The 20,465-nt window shown below is 40.0% G+C and overlaps 1 protein-coding gene across 1 annotated transcript in view; it reads left to right on the top strand.

The window, feature by feature from the left end:
• Positions 1–20,465, top strand: part of PDE11A (phosphodiesterase 11A) — a 270,311-nt gene that overhangs the window by 168,548 nt on the left and 81,298 nt on the right. The window contains 3 exon segments of the mRNA XM_064373343.1: positions 1,375–1,521; positions 1,782–1,889; positions 17,603–17,712. Of these exon segments, the coding sequence (XP_064229413.1) occupies positions 1,375–1,521; positions 1,782–1,889; positions 17,603–17,712 (365 nt within the window).

Below are 20,465 nucleotides of genomic sequence, written 5' to 3'. Positions count from 1 at the left end.
ACACCTTTTCTTGGGAATCTATTAGAGGATGTGTCTCACCAAAATGAAAGGAGAAACCAAGAAAGAGAAAGATGTGGGCCAGAGAAACAAGAGAGAGAGAAAAAGGCATCCCCACAATTATGGCGAAGGAATGTCCTAGGATGACAACTACACATCAGACATAGAAGATAGTTGGTCTAAATTGGAGAAATGCCGGAAGTACCTGGAGTGATTTATTTGTGAAATTGATGGAATGCCTAAAGCATATGAACATTTTGAGAGGAGACTTAGACAACTGGTGGAGAGTTTAGGGGTTGAATTATTTACAAGTACATGGAGAACTAAGCTCTGCCTATGGAGGAGCATAGAGTTGGGAAGGAAGGATTAATTATGTGATTTCTGGAATGCTTAGAGCAGCCAGAGTTGGATTTAATCTCTTAGCCAAAGTAAGTAGTTCCAGGGCATAAATTACTGTCAGGGTAATTTAAACCCAGTGAATAGACTAATTTAAACCCAGTGAATAGACTAGGAGTATGAATACAGAATGGTCTCTGATAACCTGAAAATATAAAAGTGACTCCCTTACGAAGAGTGACCCAAAGAATATGGAAAACCCAATGAAAGCAGCATACAAATGATTTCCAAAGATTTTTTTTTTCCTCCTTTTTAGGCTTGTTGGTGGGGCAGTTGATTGACAGTTGCCTAACATGGGTGTTTTGAAAACCTTGAATATGTATGACCAGTATTGTAATTATGTTGTGACATTTATATAGAATAAAGCTAAATAAGATAGCAAAATTGATCTCTTCAGTGAAACATATGCTTATGCTAAACCTCCAGATATCTCTATTTTATTAAGACAACATATTTCCCACCAGAGATGTGCTGTCTGATCCTTTCGATCCTTCTGAATATGCAGAACACATGTGTAACAAAGAACATGTGCAAGCTACAGGATATAAGGATATAAGAAACAAGGCAAAGTGGTGTATTCCCATCTCCTCCTGAATAGCATCAATTAAAATTCACAGCTGCTGGCTGCCCAGATGTTTCTTGCATTTAGTGCTCTGTAATATGCATCAGAATATATTGTATGACCACGGTTTCCATAAACTTAACAGTTCTGTATTCTAAATTCTGCAGACTAGATCCAGTGTGTGTATTTTATCTTCAGATTAGTACCCCGCCCCCCAACCCTGACCCACCTTCATTTGCTTGGGGCATTTGCAGTTCAGAAACAAAAGACGTTTACAGCTCAGAGTTTAGCTGTATCAGGGTGTAAGTGCAGGTCAGGCCTGATTTATGTGGCACTTCTGATAAGCAGGGGAGGAGAGCAGGATGGGGGTTTGGGAAAGCTGGTGAACTTGGCTTGACTTATGTCTCTTGCTTTTGTAGGCAGCCAACATCCCTCTGGTGTCAGAACTTGCCATTGATGACATTCATTTTGATGACTTTTCTCTCGACGTTGATGCCATGATTACAGCTGCTCTCCGGATGTTCATGGAGCTGGGGATGGTACAGAAATTTAAAATCAACTATGAGGTAAGATATTGTGTCTTGGGTGATCCAAGCAGTTCACCTAGGATAACGTGTTAGCCACTCTGAACCACCAGTTTCCCAACTACAAAGTGGGGATGATAATCCCTGCCCTGCACACCTCATGGGATTACTGTGAGAACCAGAAGAGATGTTTGTGGAAGGCCTTTGATCATTGAGGGTTACTCAGACGCAATGTACCATTGAGATAAGGGTCCACTGGAGACCTTACAACTGCCTGACACACCCTCTCCTTTCCATTTCAGACACTGTGTAGGTGGCTTTTGACAGTGAGGAAAAACTATCGAATGGTTCTGTACCACAACTGGAGACATGCCTTCAACGTGTGTCAGCTGATGTTTGCAATGTTAACCGTAAGCGTGCTTAGTGATGGTAGAAAGTCATTTCTCATGCATAGCAACTGTCAGACCTTCCCCTTTACATTTCCATTTCTCTGAAAAATTACCTGTAACCATTTTACGTTGGAACTTACCTGCCCTGGTTATGAAAATATATATGTGCCAGCAGTTTCTGAGCTTGAAAGCTGTAACATCATTGACACTTTAAAGCCAGTGTAGCCTTGGAATGATTGCTTGAGCTTCTGTTCCGTATTTTTCCTTGATAAACTGGTTCTTTTACAAAAGAAATGCTTACATTTTTAAAGTAATCTTTTTGCAGAGGGAAAAAAAGTAATCTTTTTGCAGATGAGTAATAGAACAAAGAGATCACTGGATGTGACTCTCTGGGCTGGTGGAAAGCCAGTAGCGAGGTATGAACATCACCCACAGGAATATGGAAATCCTGAGTGGATGCTTATTTGAGAGAATGCCCAGGGAGGCCAAGGGGAAAAAGAAGGGGTAGGAGTGCATGCTCTCCAGGTTTAGGGCTTACTTGCCTTAAAATCTCTGCCCCGGGGGCTATAACCCAGTGATGGTGGCCAGCCTGTTTCACAGAGATATCTAGCACAGCTGGGCAGAGGTAAGCCTTGTTTAATCTCAAAGCAAATATTTGTGGCAAAGATTGAAACCAAATCCTCTATTTACTTCTTCCTGGAAAAAATTAAGGCTTGTTTTGGCATGATTTCTACTACATTGTTAAGCTATCATCAAGTAAAATATTTTCTGGCTTAAATATATTGGTTTATTTGTCCTCATAATTACATATACACACATGTGTACGTACATATCTGTGAGTGTGTGTAAACATATTGCCATATGAAAAAAAAAAAAGAAAGTAAGTCTTGCTTCCAACATAAAACAAATACCTTATATTTTTGCACCCAGACTAAAATTTAAACATAAAATCAGAACTCCAAATTTTCCTTTGGTCAAAATGAACAAAGACAATTCTGCTTCTTCCTAGAAAAAAAATCTCTGCCTCATTTTCTGCCTATTAAAATTGTACTCATCCTTGATGGCATTGATCTAGTGCCAGTTTTTCTACAAAGTCTTCCCCTTTCTCCCAAATTATCAATAATTACTTCTTTCCCTGTACTATATCTAGTACAATACATCTTCCTTACTAATGTGTTTTGTTTGTTGTTGTTGTTGTTTTTGAGATGGAGTCTCGCTGTTGCCCAGGCTGGAGTGCAGTGGTGCAGTCTCAGCTCACTGCAACCTCCGCCTCCTGGATTCAAGCTGATTCTCCTGCCTCAGCCTCCTGAGTAGCTGAGACTACAGGTGCATGCCACTGTGCCTGGCTAATTTTTTGCATTTTTAGTACAGAAAGGGTTTTACCATGTTGTTCAGGATGTTCTCAATCCCCTGACCTTGTGATCCATCTGCCTCAGCCTCCCAAAGGGCTGGGATTACAGGCATGAGCCACCGCACCTGGCCACCACTGTGTATTTTAAGTTACAAATCTGTCATCCTCATATAGAGTAAGCTGCTGAGGGAAGAGATCATTTCTTGTTCTTTCCACAATATCTACGTATTTGGTCAACCACCATTTGTTGAAGGTTGCACCACCACCTTGCACTCCGTCATGTACTTGGTGGGTTTTCAAAAAATGTATGTTAAATTGACATGAGCTGAAATGTGCATAAGAAGATGTGGGTAGAATGTCTTTTATACTAGGGACTTGTGCTTTGGTTCCTCAACTGCTTAAGGAACAAGCAGACTGGCCTGGGAAAACTGGACTGATCCCGTTCTTCTGTTGTATTCGCCATCAGAAGAGTGAGCTAGTCAAATGAGAAAGAAAGATGCTTTGAACCATGAGGCTTAATGGCTCAAGTGACAACCATTGCTTGGGGAAGAAAAACCCTTCATTTTGTTTTTCTTTATCATACCTCAGAAAACAAGATATAATTTTCTGTGTACAGAGTTCATGAGTCTGGCCCACAGAGGACATTCAATAAAGAACTTATTAACCAATTATTCTGGAAAACCTATGGATTTGTGCTGAATTGCCAAAGTAAGTAAGCAGGAACCCTGTTCGATGAAGGAAAAAGGAATGACTGTGACATTTTTGAGTTAGAAATGTCAAGGGCAGAGACAGATTTTTATGACAAGCCCTAAAATAGTTGGAATAGGGGAAACTGGCAAGAGCAGCAGGGTCACAGTGGACACTTAGGAACAAAGGAAATATATACTCAGTTTTCTGCAGTGGTATTTCCATGATATGGGCAATTTTGATCCTTTCCAAGAAATTGAAGAAAATAGAATTCTCAAACTATGTCACCATAATGGAGACACTCCTATCACCAGAATACTTTCAGTGTGCAGTTGTTTTGCAAGTATGTTCGGCAATCTTAAAGAGCACCGTTGTTGGAGAAGACTTAGGGTTTGTTTTGTTTTGTTTCATTTATGCTAACACAAAAAGAGGAGACCTTATTGCTAAATCTCTCTAAAGAGGGTGGGTGGAGGAGACCACAAAACAAAAAGATGACATCAGAAAGAATAAAACGTTATTTTTTTTTTCTCCTTCACATTGTATTGATTAGCCATATCTGGAAATGATAGTATTTTCTGCTCATTAAATTTTGTTGAACTTCACTAAGGGTTACAATCTGTTAAAAGTGTCAACTTTTGTTTTTCTCTAACATAAGTATCTTCTCCAAACTTGACTTTGGTCAATCTGGTTAATCAGAATTTTTAAATTAAGAAAATAATTACAAAAGTAACAAAGACTACTTAGTGTGACTAAAAACAAACTTAATTAACTCACCAATTCTCTGGAATGTGACCTCAGCCTACGGTAAAATAATGCCCTGTTTATTTCCATGAATGGGCACTCATGCTTTGGGCACTCCTGAAAACTCTAAAAGTCTTTCAATGTTTTCATCTTATTAAATTTTGTTTAATATTACATTATTATTAAACTTCCATTCCAATGATCTCATATTTCCTGTCTGTGAGTTGTGTTAGAGCCAAATTCTCTTTTAATCTGGGGGAAGAGAAAAAGAAAAAGAAATTCACCATATATCAACCACGGGATTCAGCCTGGGTCATGTCATAAGGCTAAGCAAGCACAGCGCATGTGTGCTGAGGATTCCTCTAGATGGCGCTCCAAGGCAAAGTTTCCCAGCTGGTTTCCAGAAAAGGGGAAAAAACCTTACCAACCTTGCTTGAAAGTGCTTCTTTTCTTCTAGCACAGGGGATATTGAGGTACACACCCCACCACAAAATAAATGTTTTTCTTAAAAGAGATAGCAACAAAAGCAGTCTGTCAGAAAAGAGCCTCTCCTATCAGGATGGGCCTGTTTTGTGACTACTGCAAAGCAGCAGTTAATGCTGTTAATGTGAATAATCAAGTGTTCTCCGTGTGACCTTAAATCTGTGACTGTGTATTTTTCCTAAGCCCATTGTCTCTGGGAATGGGGAGATGCATAGTTGTGTGTCACTGCTGAGCAAATTTTGGCACTACGTGCGACAGGACAAGCAAGTTATAAATATATGCCCCAGCTTCCTAACCTTTAACCCTAAAATCACTTCACGCATGGAAAATAAACTTATTGACTCAGCATTGTGTTTTGCGAAAGCATTCAGGTTCATGTCTAGGTAACAAAGCAGTTTTGTTCCTTTAGAAATTAAAAAAAAAAAAAAAAAAAGGAACCACTCTGTAGGACAGGCAAATTGCTATAAAATGATGAGCATTTTATTCACTGGGAACCCCGTTAATGACTTATTAATTTGTTCTATGCCTCTGGTCTGAAATTTCACATTTATAAATTTGAAAGCTTCAATGTTATTATTTACTTTTAAAGAGATATTTAGATAGTTAAAATTTCCCAAATACTTTGAATTCCTCTGATAAATACAGTAAGTGGTACCAGTTACTACTTGTGGTTAAAATGAGGAAGAAAAACCTGCAGATCAATGGCCATTATATAAATTATCTTTACTAATAAGGGTTTATAGAATAAACATTCCATCATGCACATACATAATAAATAAATTATAACTGTAAATACGTGATGAAAGATGATGGACGTTATTACTCATATTCACAATGTAGACCAGATAGAGGAAATGACTCTGCTTTCATTTGTATTCTGTAAAATAAAAGGCATAGTGGTGCCAAGTTTGCAGACATTTTTTTCCGTTTTATAAATGATGTATGAGCTCTGACAGATTTTTCCAAGGGGAAAAAAAAGGATTTCTTTTAAGAGTCAGTATTCTTTACTATCCCATAAATGTACTCATTAGCACTTTGGGCCATGCCCTGCATCCTGTAGGATATCAATAAAGATTAATTGAATGAGTGAATTTACTTTAGGGTGATATTATTCAAGGAACCATGTTGCTTAGTGTCCAGTTAAGAAAAACTGTAAAATGATGAACAACTATCATTGCTCGAAATCTTGTTCTTTCTTCATATCACACTCAGGTTCAGCTAGGGTTCATATAGAATATTATGATCTTGCAGAATTCACTGGATATGAAAAGAGAAGAGCACATGATCACATTAAAATTTATGGTGGTGCTGGCAGCGTGGCGCTGGTGGGGAATTGCAGTTAAACACTAATAATAACCAAGTATCACGGCAAACACATTGACACCCCCTGACATTTACTGGGGGCTTCTTAAATCTTAACGTGGAGGTAGCATATTTAAATCCATATTTGTGTTGTCAACAAGGTTATTTTCACAGATAAGCCAAACCATTTTATTGATAATTCAAACTAGAGAGCAGAAGGGATGTCTAGGGAGAAAATCCATCCTATTCACCAGTTTGAGGCTAATGTTCTGTCCTCTGACTGCAGTTTCCAGGAAAGCCCTTGATTTTTGAGGTTTCTTCTGGAAGAAGATTTTAGAAGCACAGCTGAAACTCCCCCCTTCCCGTCCAAGAAATACAGAACTAATTGAAATTTTAAATAAAATATTTTTATTCAATAATCAGAATCATAATCTCAACAGAAATCAAATTCCTTTGTAGATTTTAACACTGGAAGTTATAAAGAGAGAGTTAGGTGTTTTGTTCTGTAACTGACTCAAATAAAGTAATAAACAGTAATCATATTTGTAATGATCAAACATTTTTACATTGCATTTCCTTATCAATAAAATGCAAATATGCAAAAAATTTCCTTATTAATAAAAAGCAAATATAATGGCAGCATTATCATAATAATATAATAAAATCTACCTGATAGAAAAACCAACTCTTTAATCTTCTTGCAGATGTAACCTACAAGATGGCAAATTTTTAATTTAGAAAAGGAGTAATTTTTAAATGTTTTTGCAGAATATCAGCACCAGACACAATAAATTAACTATGGGGCTAATCAGTTTGAATACTATATTTAAATTACATTTAAGACTCCTGTCTTTTAATCTTTTAAAAAGGTTTCTATTTTTATTCTCTCTGACTACGTCTCAGAGCCCCAATTAGGCACTCTGTGCTTCCAGCTGACATTCCCTTTATCCACATTTATTTTATAAAAGAAAAAAGGCAAAGCTGCACATAATTAAGAACCTGGTGTGCTAATAACCAAACATACAATTGGGCAGAAGGATAATCCAATCCATTTCCTCTCACAGGAGAGTAACCTCCATAACTCACTTTAAGCGCTGCCATTCATGAGTTATGGGTCATTCCCTTTCTAGTGAAAATAAATTCTCCCGCACCATCAGCCAGAGCTGGGTATTTTTCTTAGGACATGTAAATTGTAAAAGTGTATGAACATAATCATGTTCGACGTTACAGGGAAAGTATAACCTCTTGCTCATGGACACGGGCTTATACCTAAATGTATGTGGTTTCGAGGCTGAGGCTGCCTGGTTACAATACAGGATTTTTGATTAAAGTGAATTTATTCTTGAGATTTTTATGATGTTGGTAAACTGCTTAATCTGTCGCTTTGTGTTTTATGACGCCAGCCGAATCCTGCAGGTCAGGGAGACCCAGCAGCAGAGCCACGGTCATTTATCACAGCCTCTATTTTCCACGGTGTATGATTTCCTAGTGGCACTTTCTTGGGACTGAAACCTGGCACCTAAGGGTGTTAAGCTGGGAGCTGTAAAAAGTTTTAATTGTTCATGGGTCTCATGTTTAGTTTTGGCTCAATTATGGCTAATAAAAATTGGGGTAAGCTTTGAAGAAGCCTCAAATTCTTGAAATTCACCAACCTGGGCTCTGTGGCACTTTGAGAGATATCTGTCTTTCCACACAATTAATGTGCACCAAGTGATCTGCTTCATTTTCTGTGGTCATAAACCATATGTTATATTATATGCAGTTCACTGGTAATTTATCATAAATAAAATATAAATTATATCTCTAAACATCGACAAAACATGCTGTCCTTGTCCTCAAAAAAATCATAAAGCACAAATATTGTTAGGGTTGAAAGCTAAGTCCTTAAGAATCTGACATTCTTGTTCTTTTGGTTCTTTTTAAAATGCATCGTATGTGCTATATACATACAGCTATGTTTATTTATTATCTTTTGAAGTAGAAACCTCAGTTTTCTCATCTTATTATTTAGTTGAAAATTTCCTTATGCAATTTGTATATCTTTTTGCACATTTTTATCAAAACAAGAGAGAAGAAATAGATTGAGCAAGTTTTATTTGACCACATTAGGACTTCTTGAGAATGAAATAAAGAGTATTGAGAGACACCAGAGATTTGCTTTGAAATACTCTAGCAAACAAAACAAAACAAACCCACACTGCATGTGAAGAGACATATGAAACAAGCTGGCAAAACCTGGATTCCTGTTGAAGTTAGGCAATGACTGCATTGGGTTTATTATGTTAATAGTATTCTACTCTTTGTATGTTTTTAGCTTCCCGAAAGAAAGAATTTAAAAATTATGCTAATAAATAGATTAAAAATTAAGGCTTAGAAGTGGTTATAAATATAATAAAATATAATAATAAAGTTATATAAAATTAATCCAGTTTTTAAATGTATGCATCCAACGTCTACACAACATATATAATTGTACCAGACTGTGTTGCCCTTCTGAGACTTACATGGACAAGCATTTGCAACCTTAGTTGAGGTTAAGGGTCAACATATTCCCAAAACATGACTAAGGTTTTATGATTTGATAGTTAAGTGCCTTCAGAAGCTTCTGGTTGGGAAAGAAAGTCATTTATATATAGACTTTAAGGTCCTTCCAACTCTGAGCTTGGTAAGGAAAGGATCATTTAAGCCTAAATCAATATTTAATTAATCCCAAATCAATATTTGGCTACATTCATCTTGAAAAGAGAAGCAAATTAATCAAAACTAGCCTGTTCCCATGGACAATTAGACAACCTGCAATTGGCTTGTTGCATTATGTACTCTGGTAAGGAGACATCTAAGCATGTCAGTCCTGGATGGTGATTCCCTATCAGCTGGAAAGGTTCTGGTCTCTGGACCTCAAAATGGGGCTGAGGTGCCCCCCCTTTTCTGCTCAGTAGACCCAAATATTTGTAGACAAACATTACGGTAAATGCTGAGAGGTATGACCACTAAATCTAGATGCTATAGTTTGCTCAGTAGGGATTTTTCTCTTCCATTGAAGTTTATGGTTACATACCTGTTCTCCCGCTTTTGCTTTCAGCACACATTGTCTCTGATTGGAAAAGGTAAGATCCTTTTCTCAAAGAAGGTATGCTGCAACATCCAGTAGTACAAATTTACTCATAAGCACTCCTAGTAAGCAGTTAAAATCTGCTTTCACTCCACAGCTTGAGACAGTCCTCTTTTTAAGATGATATGAGCAACTTGTTTGTGGCATTTACAATGAAACCTTCAAAGAGCAATTTTTGGGCTGAAATAAATTGATTTTTAATAATATACCAAACAAAGACCCCAGACAGTGACCCTGCAACACTCTATGTACCAGAAATTAAAAAATACCAGAAATTAAATGCTTCTTCTATGAATACTGCCTTTCTGCCCCAAGCTCATAAGGCCTTCAAATTCAAGCCATCTATAGATCAGCAAAGGCACAATGACACAGATTAGGGATATGGTATGCAGATTCTTCTAGAGGAGGCACTTCCTTGAGAAACCATGTCTTTCAAAAGCCTTGGAATTGTCCAAACTGTACTCTTTGCTCTTCTTATCCAAAAGAGTGAGAAAAATGAAGAAGAGAAAGAAAGACTCTTCAAAACCTATCATGCTGTCCCTCAACCTTAGCCGATCCTCCGAGGGCTCTGCTGTAGTGCCTGGACATCAGAATCCATGGTGGAGCATATGGAGCCTACCATCTTCAGCTTTAGAGTGTCTGCAACCATTAGGAATTTCTAGTTTATCATTAGATTCCCTCTATCTTAGTTTGCCTCTGCTAGATCTCAGAATCAACAGGATGAACTCATCAGGAAATCCCGCATCATTCAATAACTCCAATAGTTGGGTTCAAAAAGAAAGGTGAGAGCAGAATTTCTGGCATCACTTTCTCAGATTGCTGAGCCAGGGCTGCACACATGGCAAGGACATGCAGTCCATGGTGCACCTCCTCCAGAAAGCAAGCAGGAGAAGCTGGACATATCTACCAGTTCTCTCTTGCACAAAGCACAACCGATGCTATGACAGCTTCTCTTTAGAGAAGGGTGCTCTGTGGAACTGCTCTGCTGGCTCAAGGGGTAACCAGATTCCATGTGCAGCAACGGCTGGGATCTTGGCTGTCTTCTTCACTGCTCTGTTCCTAGTGCCAGGAAATCAGTAAATAATAAATATTTATTAAATGAATGAATGGAAGCTTTTCAGAATATCACTGTTTCATTTTAAGCTGGGACAGTTTGATGAAGCATGGGCTAATTCCCGAAACAAAAAATAATGTACAAATACACATACACACATGTAAAATAGATATTCTTATAAACAAATGTTCTTTATGGAAATTTTAGACACAAAAGGAAAATTTTAAGCCAACTGTAATTCCACTACTGATAATATCTTGATGAACATCTTAACAGACTTTTTCCTGTACATATATTTAAACATTTTATAAAGTTGGGATATTTACGAACCATTGTATCTTTCTTTTCTCTCCAAACCTCATTTGTAAAGCACCGTATATTATCAAGCACATCTTGATGTGGCAGAGCCATATTTAAACTAAAAGTGTCCAATGGCTCTGCAACATCAACCTCTTCCTACTCAAGAATAACGTCCTTTGTGAAATAAAGCCCACACTAAAGGATTCTTATAGCCCTATTATCTAACACTGTATCATCACAATAGGATTTAAAAGCTGCACAACTGAACTCACACCTTAACTTAGGGGCTGTGTAGCACAGTAGTAAGACACAGACGCAGGAGCCAGGCTACCTGGGCTTTTTTCCCACCTCTCTTGTTTTATGGTCTTGTAATCTCGTGCTTCAATATCTTCATCTATAAAATGGGAAGATAAGAACAGTTATCTACCTCAATGAGTTCTTGTAAAGATTATATCAGCTAATGAATTTTGAAGTATTTAGGAAAATGCCTAGCATAAACTAAGCACTATAAAAGTTAACTGTTTTTGACATTATCCCAGGCCTCTTCTCAAATATACCCATTGCTCGATAAATGATAGGCAGTTAATAACGCTTTTTAAATTAGTAAATTCTCTATAGCACCATCTAGTGTTGATATCATAGGTGTTTTGACACTTTTTTGGATTCAACAGGGCCACAAAGCAACAGTCTTTTTCTCTAGCCCTGCTATTCCCCCATTCATTAGTATCATACAGGATCAGCATTAAAATGAGAGTACATCCTGGCTGATTCAAATTTTACGCTGGCTAATGATAGAAATTACTGGGTAGTCTAGGAGACCCTGAGAATCAATCTTACTGGCTTGGGTCTTTTGGAGTTCTAGTTATTATATGCTGAAGTAGCTGGACGTAGGCTTATGGCAGCATACCTTTCAGCCCAATGAAGGACTATCATTGGAGGCCTGCTCAGAGGGCAGGCATAAGGCTTTGCTGGAGGGGGTGACATGGGAAATAGGTTTGTATGTCCTGGCTGTCTCTTTACTTAGATATGTTGTATTCACTGCATATATTTCTGATATGAACTGTGAGAGAATACAGGTGAGAAAATGTGTTCACATTAAAGCTCAATAAAACCCGTAATGATTGGGTGAGGAACAGAAAAGACATATTTTATTCGAAAGTAAAAGAATAAACCAGAGTCAAGAATGGGGTAAATGCATTAAAATATACTTCCTGCTGCCTCTCTGTTTTCTTTTGAAAGTATATTGTCTTCGGCAGGCAGTTGACTTTTTCTTCTCAATATCGGTACATGCAGGCCTGAATGGATAGCACTGGGAGGAAGATGGATGAGGGCAGGGGAGTGGCAAAAGGACACTTAGTGGCAGGTGGGCATTTTTCAGGCCTGATGACTCCCAGAAACCATTTACCAGGCAGCTTTAAATCACAGTCAAGAGATAGGTGCTGCTTCAGTAACTCAGGTATCACAGTCGAGAGAGGTAAATATGTTTTGTGTGACTGTGTGTAGGTGTGTACTTCAGGGATTCTTTACTCCGAGGATCTAGAGATGGGCTCCATAGTCTTTGAATACCATAAAATTATAGAACATTTTCTAGGAAGAGAGTCTAGGGCCTCTGTTATATTCTTAAAACTACCCGTGATACAAATGGCTTAAGACCAAGATGCTAGATTTCTGGGCAGAGCAGGGGATGGGGACTGTGTGGAACACTTTAGCAAAATATGTTCCATCCTGTTATAAAGTGGGTGATAACTAATGGTTTACAAATGTCTGGGGATTTTTATCTCAAATCTACTAGATGGCATTTGGCTTTACTGATTAAATTTCTAGTTAAATTACCTTATTTTAACATTATCTCTAGTGTTACTGCTCTGATTTATCAGCTAGTTCTAGTCAATAGCATTTTCATGGGCAAGATCTCTCTAAATTTTTGCACACTGTCATTGCACAACAATGATTTCCAGAGCACCATAGTTAATTATTTCATAGTTGATGGACTTTTCAAGTTTTACCTAGTATTAGCAAGACCAAAGCCAACATTTTGAGTTTTAAGATGATAGAGATGACAACAAAAGACATTTATCCCCCTTCTCTTTTCAAAAATCACCCTAAAATAACACAGAGAACAAGAAATGTACACGAATCCTGCCTTGCATGGACTCATAACACATGAAGGCAGAAAATGAAGGGAGGATAATTCATAACTTAGCAGAGAAGAGAAACCCAAGTGTCTTCAGAGGTGAGGGTGTGGAGGAAGGGGTATCCATAAGAAAGAATGCTACCCCCAGAACCTATCAAGACTCAGGAACTAGAGGCCTCAGATATTACAAGAATGGGGTGATATGGAAAGAGGGAGTGATGAAAACAGTGAGTGCCCAAGTCTCCATTTTTTGTGTAGTTGGAGAGCTACTCTTCCCCCTACCTCTGCCATAAGCAGAGTATTTGCTGGAGAAACCGAATCCCAGAGTTGGGTACACAAGCAAAAGCAAAGTTAGGATGGGGTGCGCACTCAAAATAAGAGGATTAAGTGAAAGCCTACATCCACACAGATGGGAAGGTGCAGTTCTCTTTTCTCGGGATGCTGACAAATGTGTGTACACCATTCCCAGGCAACAGATTGGAAAGTCCAGAGAAAATGAGTTTAGATGTTGACATTTGGGCATCTCCAGCAAAAGACCAGCTGGCTACACAGTCACCCCATGGTAAGACACAGCAATCTGCAGGCCCCACCCACATACACAGTGAGCTTTGTGATGCCTTACTCTTAAGAATGAATTGACCATCAAAGTTTACCAGACACTTGAGAGAAACCTGCAAACACAGAGAAAAGAAGGAGTTCAGAGAAAAAAGGCAATACAGGGAACAGCAGAAATTTTCAGATGAATTATGATCAGTATCTTCAGAAAGACAAGAAAAGATCATGTACCCATGGGAGAAGAATAGCACACTATAGGACAAGGAGCATCAAACAAAAATTTGCTCATAAACTAAACGTATTATGATGCCTGGAAAGTAAGAGGAAAGGCCTATATAGGAAATGGAAAAGAAGAGATAAGAAAATAAGGAAATCAGTACAAGAAACCCAATATCCAACTAATTGGAGTTTCATTCAAATAGGGCAGAAAAAAAAAAAAAAAAAACTACTGAAGAGCAAATTATTTTTTTAAAAAAAAAGAAAGAAAAGAAAAAAGATTAGAAGAACATTGTACTGAAGAAATTGATTTTCCAGATTAGGCTTAACATACGAATTGAATGAAATAAAAGTCCCAAACCAAAACATATCTTTGTGAAACTGCTGAACACCAGAAATTGAGAGGTGATTCTAAAAGAAAGAAAATCAAGTAACATTCAAAGTATTAGGATTGAGAATGGCATTTTGTCAAAAGCAACTTTGGAAGCTAGAATGCAATAGAGCAGGCCTTCAAAATTCTGAGTGAACATGTTTCAGCCTAGAATTGTAAGGCACGCTGAGTATGAGAATAGAATAAAGACTTTTTTCAGTCATGCAAAGCCTCAAAAACAACCAACTCCCCCAGTGTTTAAAAAAAGTAAGGCCTTGGCCTGGCGCGGTGGCTCACGCCTGTAATCCCAACACTTTTGGATCACGAGGTCAAGAGATAGAGACCATCCTGGTCAACATGGTGAAACCCCGTCTCTACTAAAAATACAAAAAATTAGCTGGGCATGGTGGCGCGTGCCTGTAATCCCAGCTACTCAGGAGGCTGAGGCAGGAGAATTGCCTGAACCCAGGAGGCAGAGGTTGCAGTGAGCCGAGATCGGGCCATTGCACTCCAGCCTGGGTAACAAGAGCGAAACTCCGTTTCAAAAAAAAAAAAAAAAAGTAAGGCCTTTTCTCATGAAGCCCCTGCAGACGTGCTCCTGCAAAATGAGGGAGCAAATGAGGAAAAAGAAAGATGTGGGCTGCAGGAGGTGGGGGACCAGACACAGGAGGGGAAGGAGGAACCCCCCTGAACGATGGCGGGGGAAGCTCCCATGGCGGCTGGCAACAGAAGAGAGACTCCAGACCAAACAGTAGGGTTGGGCTGCAGGAAGGCGTCCTGAGGACAGGAAGGATCTAGAAACAAGCTGTGACTATTTTGACCCACTTCAAAATTGTTTTGAGACGCATTTTGCAGAGTTGTGTACGGTGTAAAAAGACTTAGATGTTTCACGGAAATCCTAACTCCAGGAAACAAGAAAATGTACATTTGTAAGGAAACAATCATTGTATACTGATTGGCTCCGCAGTGAATGATATTTATAGGATGGTAATATAGGAAAGTTCTGTGGATCACATTGGGAGTGTGAGGGGAGGGTGATCGTAAACTCACCTGCTGCTGGACGTCAGCAGTGTTCAAGGGCAGGCTCTGGCGAAAGAATGCTGGGAGCTTGCCCCCATCTGCCGTGCACTAGCTGGGAGACCTGTGGCATATGACTTAGCCTCTCTGTGACTCAGTTTCTCATCTATAACTGGGGACAGTAATAGTTTCTACCTAACAGGACCGCTATGAGAACTCCGTAAGTTAAGCGGCTGTAAAGCTCTTAGAACAATGTATGGTAGGTACATAGGAAGGACAATATGAGTACTTGGTGAATAACCAAGTGCTAATAATATGTGCATGCTATATAGAAATATGGTGGGAAAACTTCCAACTTAGGTAAAAAAGAAAATAGAAAGTAGTTGCCTTCGGGAATCAAGAAAGGAGAATAATGAGGCACTACTGATTTTTAATTCTGAGTCTCAGTATAATTTGAATTTTTAAATTACTGCAGGCAATACTTCAAGTAAAATAAAATTAGAAAAACTAACAGCCAACTGCAGATTTTAAAGTGAAGGGCATATGTAAGCTTTTTTGTTTGTTTATTTGTTTGTTTGTTTGAGATGGAGTCTTGCCCTGTTGCTCAGGCTGGAGTATAGCAGCGTGATCACGGCTCACTGCAACCTCTGCCTCCCTGTTCAAGCAACTCTCTTGCCTCAGCCTCCTGAGTAGCTGGGATTACAGGTGTGTGCCACCAAGTCAGACTAATTTTGGTATTTTCAGTAGAGATGGGGTTTTGCTATGTTGGTCTCGAACTCCTGACCTCAGGTGATCCACCCACCTCGGCCTCCCAAAGTGCTGGGATCATAGGTTTGAGTCACCATGCCCAACTGCATACGCAAGCTTTGACATGAACTATTTCATACTCCCAATTTATTAACATTCTCATTTTCTATGCAAATAAAGTTACATGTATTTCTAAATGTAACAGTGAACCCAAGTCTACTTTTTAAAATAAAATTGCCGCTGGGTGTGGAGGCTAACCCCTGTAATCCCAGCACTTTGGGAGGCCAATGCGAGTGGATCACCTGAAGTCAGGAGTTCGAGACCAGCTAATAACCTGACTAATGTGGTGGAACCCTGTCTACTAAAAATACAAATATTAGCTGGGCATGGTGGCATGTGCCTATAATCCCAGCTACTCAGGAGGCTGAGGCAGGAGAATCACTTGAACCCAGGAGGCGGAGGATGCAGTGAGCCAAGATTGTGCAATTGCACTCCAGCCTGGGTGACAGAGGGAGACTCTATCTCCTAAAATAAAATAAAATAAAATTGTCAACGCAGGAACCTATTGTTCAGTTATTAATGCAACAAAAACATAACTAATTTAAAAACAAAATTTTCATTGCTTTAAGAGAAGTGTCTTACAGGTGTGGGCCAATGATTCTGGATTTTGGGGGAAAAACACACATGAAAATGAAGTAATTTGTGCCCTAACCTCCACCTTCTACTACTCTCTGATAAAGATTTTAATAAGTAATGAAATGAGAGACTTACAAAGGAAAAGAGGGGAAGATATAAAGGCCTTCGATCAAGAAAATGCATAGGCCTACTTTCCCAGAGGTCCACTTCCTCTTCTAAACTAATGAAAGGGCCAGCAGGAACCCAAGAAGCATTGCTGCTCTTGGTTACATAATTTTATCAACCTGCTTTTAAAAGAAATCACATCACAGCTGTGCATTTCACCAGCAAGCTACCACAAGATAAGAAAGAATTTCCAATAATGGATACCCCACTCGATTCTCAGTCTGGGTTGACAATCCTCTGCCAAGTCTCATGTCCACAACATGTACTGCCTTATTATCTGTATGAATTTCATCTGTCTACCAACCTAATATGAATTAAGGTATTTACAAGATAACCTCTAGGATGTCATTGTGTAACAATTTGAGTATGTTGAAATCTCTCCTTTTAATGTTAGAAAAAAGAAGGATTGTGTTTTCCTTCTGCCTGCTGTCATTTGGATGGCATCTGGTGGATGTAATGTTCAGTTTTAAATTCCCTGCTCCCTCCTATTCTCCAGCCTCCAACCTCCAAACCCTATGCTCATCATTAAAATGTATAATAACAAAACAAATTTTGCCCTAGGGCTTTGCCAAACTGTCACTGTATCTGGATAGTCCAGCCTTCTCTCTAAAAAGGGAACAAAATAGTCTGAACTATGTCCCGGTGTGGCAGAATGGGCCGCTGTAACAGCAAGCTAATTCATCACTGTGGGGACCTTAGGCTGTGCAACTGACCACCCAACCTACTGTCATCTGAGGCGGTGGCAGTTAATCATCTCCTTAAATGATGTGGGTATGAAAACAGAGCTGATTGTTGCTCAGCACCTAACCTTATCCATCCTCCGTGCCCCAGTAGTGACTGTTGCCATTTTCCCCTTCTTCCCAGACTGCTGGGTTTCAAGACATTCTGATCGAGGTGGAAATTTTAGCGGTGATTGTGGGATGCCTGTGTCATGACCTCGACCACAAGGGAACCAACAATGCCTTCCAAGCTAAGTAAGTGTTCTAACTGTTGTTATTTTAATGCATTTGCCTTTCTGTTCAGAGCCAAAGGTGACTAATGCTAAAGAGTAAAGCATTAATTTCCTGGCATCCGAGGCCAAGGCCATGCAGGCTTGGGCGTGCATGTCATGGGGCCCATCCATCTTTATAATTCCCTATTCTTCTTCTAATTGCAAATTTGCCCTTCATGTCATGCTTGTTGATTTGGTCGGTCTCTGTTGACCTTAGTCAGATAACAAAGCTTGGATTTTAAAGGGCCTACTTTTTTCCTCCCAGAATATTTGCCTTTATGGCGTTGTAAGCTTCTTGGACTCAGTACTCTCAAGCTCTGGTTTGAGACTGTTAAAATAAAAGCAGTCTTAGGAAATTTGATGAAGCAAAATATATTTTCCTTTTCCATTAGAGTTCCTTTCAGGATTCTTTTGATTTTGGGTGTTGTATAAACTGCAGTGAAATAAAGTCACATTTGAGGAATATAGTTTTTGCTTCTCCCATCCCTACTCCCATATAAAGGTGGAAGAAGCAAAGGAAATGCAGGGATGTGTGGGCAACTATTTGCCACACACAGGATGTGTATAGATAGAATAATATGTCCCTAAGCAGGTTTTTCTGGTGAAGATAGCTGTTACTTGGTGGCTCATACTATGGCCAAGGCCACAGAACTTATCGGTGCTAGAAATAAAACCAAAACCCAGGTCTCCTGAATTGTATATTGAGGGTCTGCCTTTAATGTTCCTTTCACTATCTGCCTGCAAACAAAAGACACAGGCTTTCAGAAGCTAGAGAGAAAAGTTTTGGGGTGGAGAAGGTAGAGAAGGCTTCGACGAAGAGGTAATATTAACTCCAGAAGACTGATCTCATAGCCTCCGGAACAAGTCAACCTCTATTATCTGACACTTTCACCGCCTGCTCTTTGTCCTCAGGTTCTTTTCAGCTCACCATTTCCCCCCCCCCCAAACATCTACCCACCGTGACTTTGGAAGTCTTGGACTCTTGTATTTACTCCTGATCTAGCAGATGAATTTCAATTTTGTGCCCTCTGTCCAATCTATCTGTATCCTATAGCTCATTACTTCATTGCTTTCTTCTCAATATTCTGTCATTTCTTGACCAAGTCTCTGTGACATCCACTCTGCAGAAACTCAGTCCTGGTTCAATCTAACAATTCAGTCTCTTGCTACTCTGCCTAGACTCGTAAAAGCTTTAGGAGAAAATGCCACAGTTGTGAGTTAGAGACATACCAAATATATGTTCCTCCCACTTGGCTGGACACTAGAGCTCCCTGCCAGTCTTTCTGTGTCTCTTGCCAGCCCCATTCCCCATTGTTCTTAGCAGTTTTATATACCAAACTTCTGTCTTCCAAAACCACCTCCTGCTTCCCCGCCTCCCCCGTACCACTCAGCAGATCACCTTGCCTCCTGCTTCATGGAGAAAATTGAGGCCATCAATCGAGAACTCTCTCAATTTCCTCCCCTGCCACCTACAAACTTATCTATCCATCCCCATCCTTCCCTCCTTCCCTCCTGTCTGGGTAAGAGGACTGTCCTTCCCCCGTCCGAGGCTAATCCCTCCACCCCTGCCGTGGGCCCTTCCTTGCTTCTCCTTGGGGACCTTATGCTATCAATCTTCCTCTCCCCGCTGTATCTACTGTCCCTGTCTGCCAGCTCTCTGCATCCTATTAATAGAAACAATTCTGCATCTTGAAAAAGGCCTACCCTAATCCCCACCTCACTCTCCAGCTTCAGTTCTATTTCCCTCTTTCCTTCCCAGTCAAACTTCATGGAAAGCTGTCTGGGTTCACTTCCTTCCCTTCCCCTAACCCCTGTCCTCCCACATAGCTTCCAGTTCCACCTCACCGGAGAAACCACCCTCAGGAATGAGACCCGTGGCCCCCTTTTCTCAAAACTGTTGGAACTTTTTGTTGTCTTTTCATAATCCTTCTTGCCATGAGATATACTTTGTCGCTCCCTCCTTCCTGAAACTCTCTTCCTTTGTCTCACAGAGGGTTTCCATCCACCTGTACAGCCTTGCTTCTCCATTGGCTTGAGGCCTCTGTCTCCCTACCCCAACCTCGACTAGTGATGCCCTCCCACTTCCTCTCTCGCTCTCCACGATCCTTCAGGCAGTGCCGCCAGCCATCTGCTGATGGGCTCAGAATACATTTCTTCAAACCGTAATTCTCTGCTTATCTCCAGGCATTTATTCCACTGTTTGAGGGGCACTTCCTTTTTGAAGTCCTACAGTCCCCTCAACCTCAGTCTTTCCCTTCATGTGTGTCCCTCTTTATTGTAATCTCTACCCTGATGAATGGCCCCACCAGGAATGTGCCAGTCACCCAGCCTACCCTGCAGCACCCCTCAAAGCTGGCACCTCCTCTGCTTGCTTACAGCAAGGACTGCTTCTTTGCATGACTCCTGGTTTGCTACAACGAACATCATGACTCTCCTCCCCAAGCTGCTTGGCATGCCAGAATAAGCTTTATAATTCACAAAACTGACCAGGATACTCCCCTGATTAAAAGCCATTCATGCCTCCTGTGGCTTTTAGAATAGTGTTCCAATTCCTTTCGGGCCCTTTTCATTCAGACTCCTGCCCATTTTCCTGGCCCAGTGCCCACTCACTCCAGCTTCATGCATCTACATTCCAGACACGGGGACTCCATAAAGCACTGGTGGGGTCCTGCTCGGTCACGTCTCTGCTGCCTAACGTGCTGTTCCCCCTGCCTGACATACACTTCTCTCCTTCTT

This window comes from Aotus nancymaae, unplaced genomic scaffold, assembly GCF_030222135.1.
Source record: "Aotus nancymaae isolate 86718 unplaced genomic scaffold, 86718_ANA_hifiasm-v0.15.2.pri h1tg000008l, whole genome shotgun sequence".
In the NCBI taxonomy this organism is placed as follows: domain Eukaryota; kingdom Metazoa; phylum Chordata; class Mammalia; order Primates; family Aotidae; genus Aotus; species Aotus nancymaae.
Note: the sequence above shows the minus strand (reverse complement) of the source record. Positions and strands in the feature narration are given on the sequence as shown.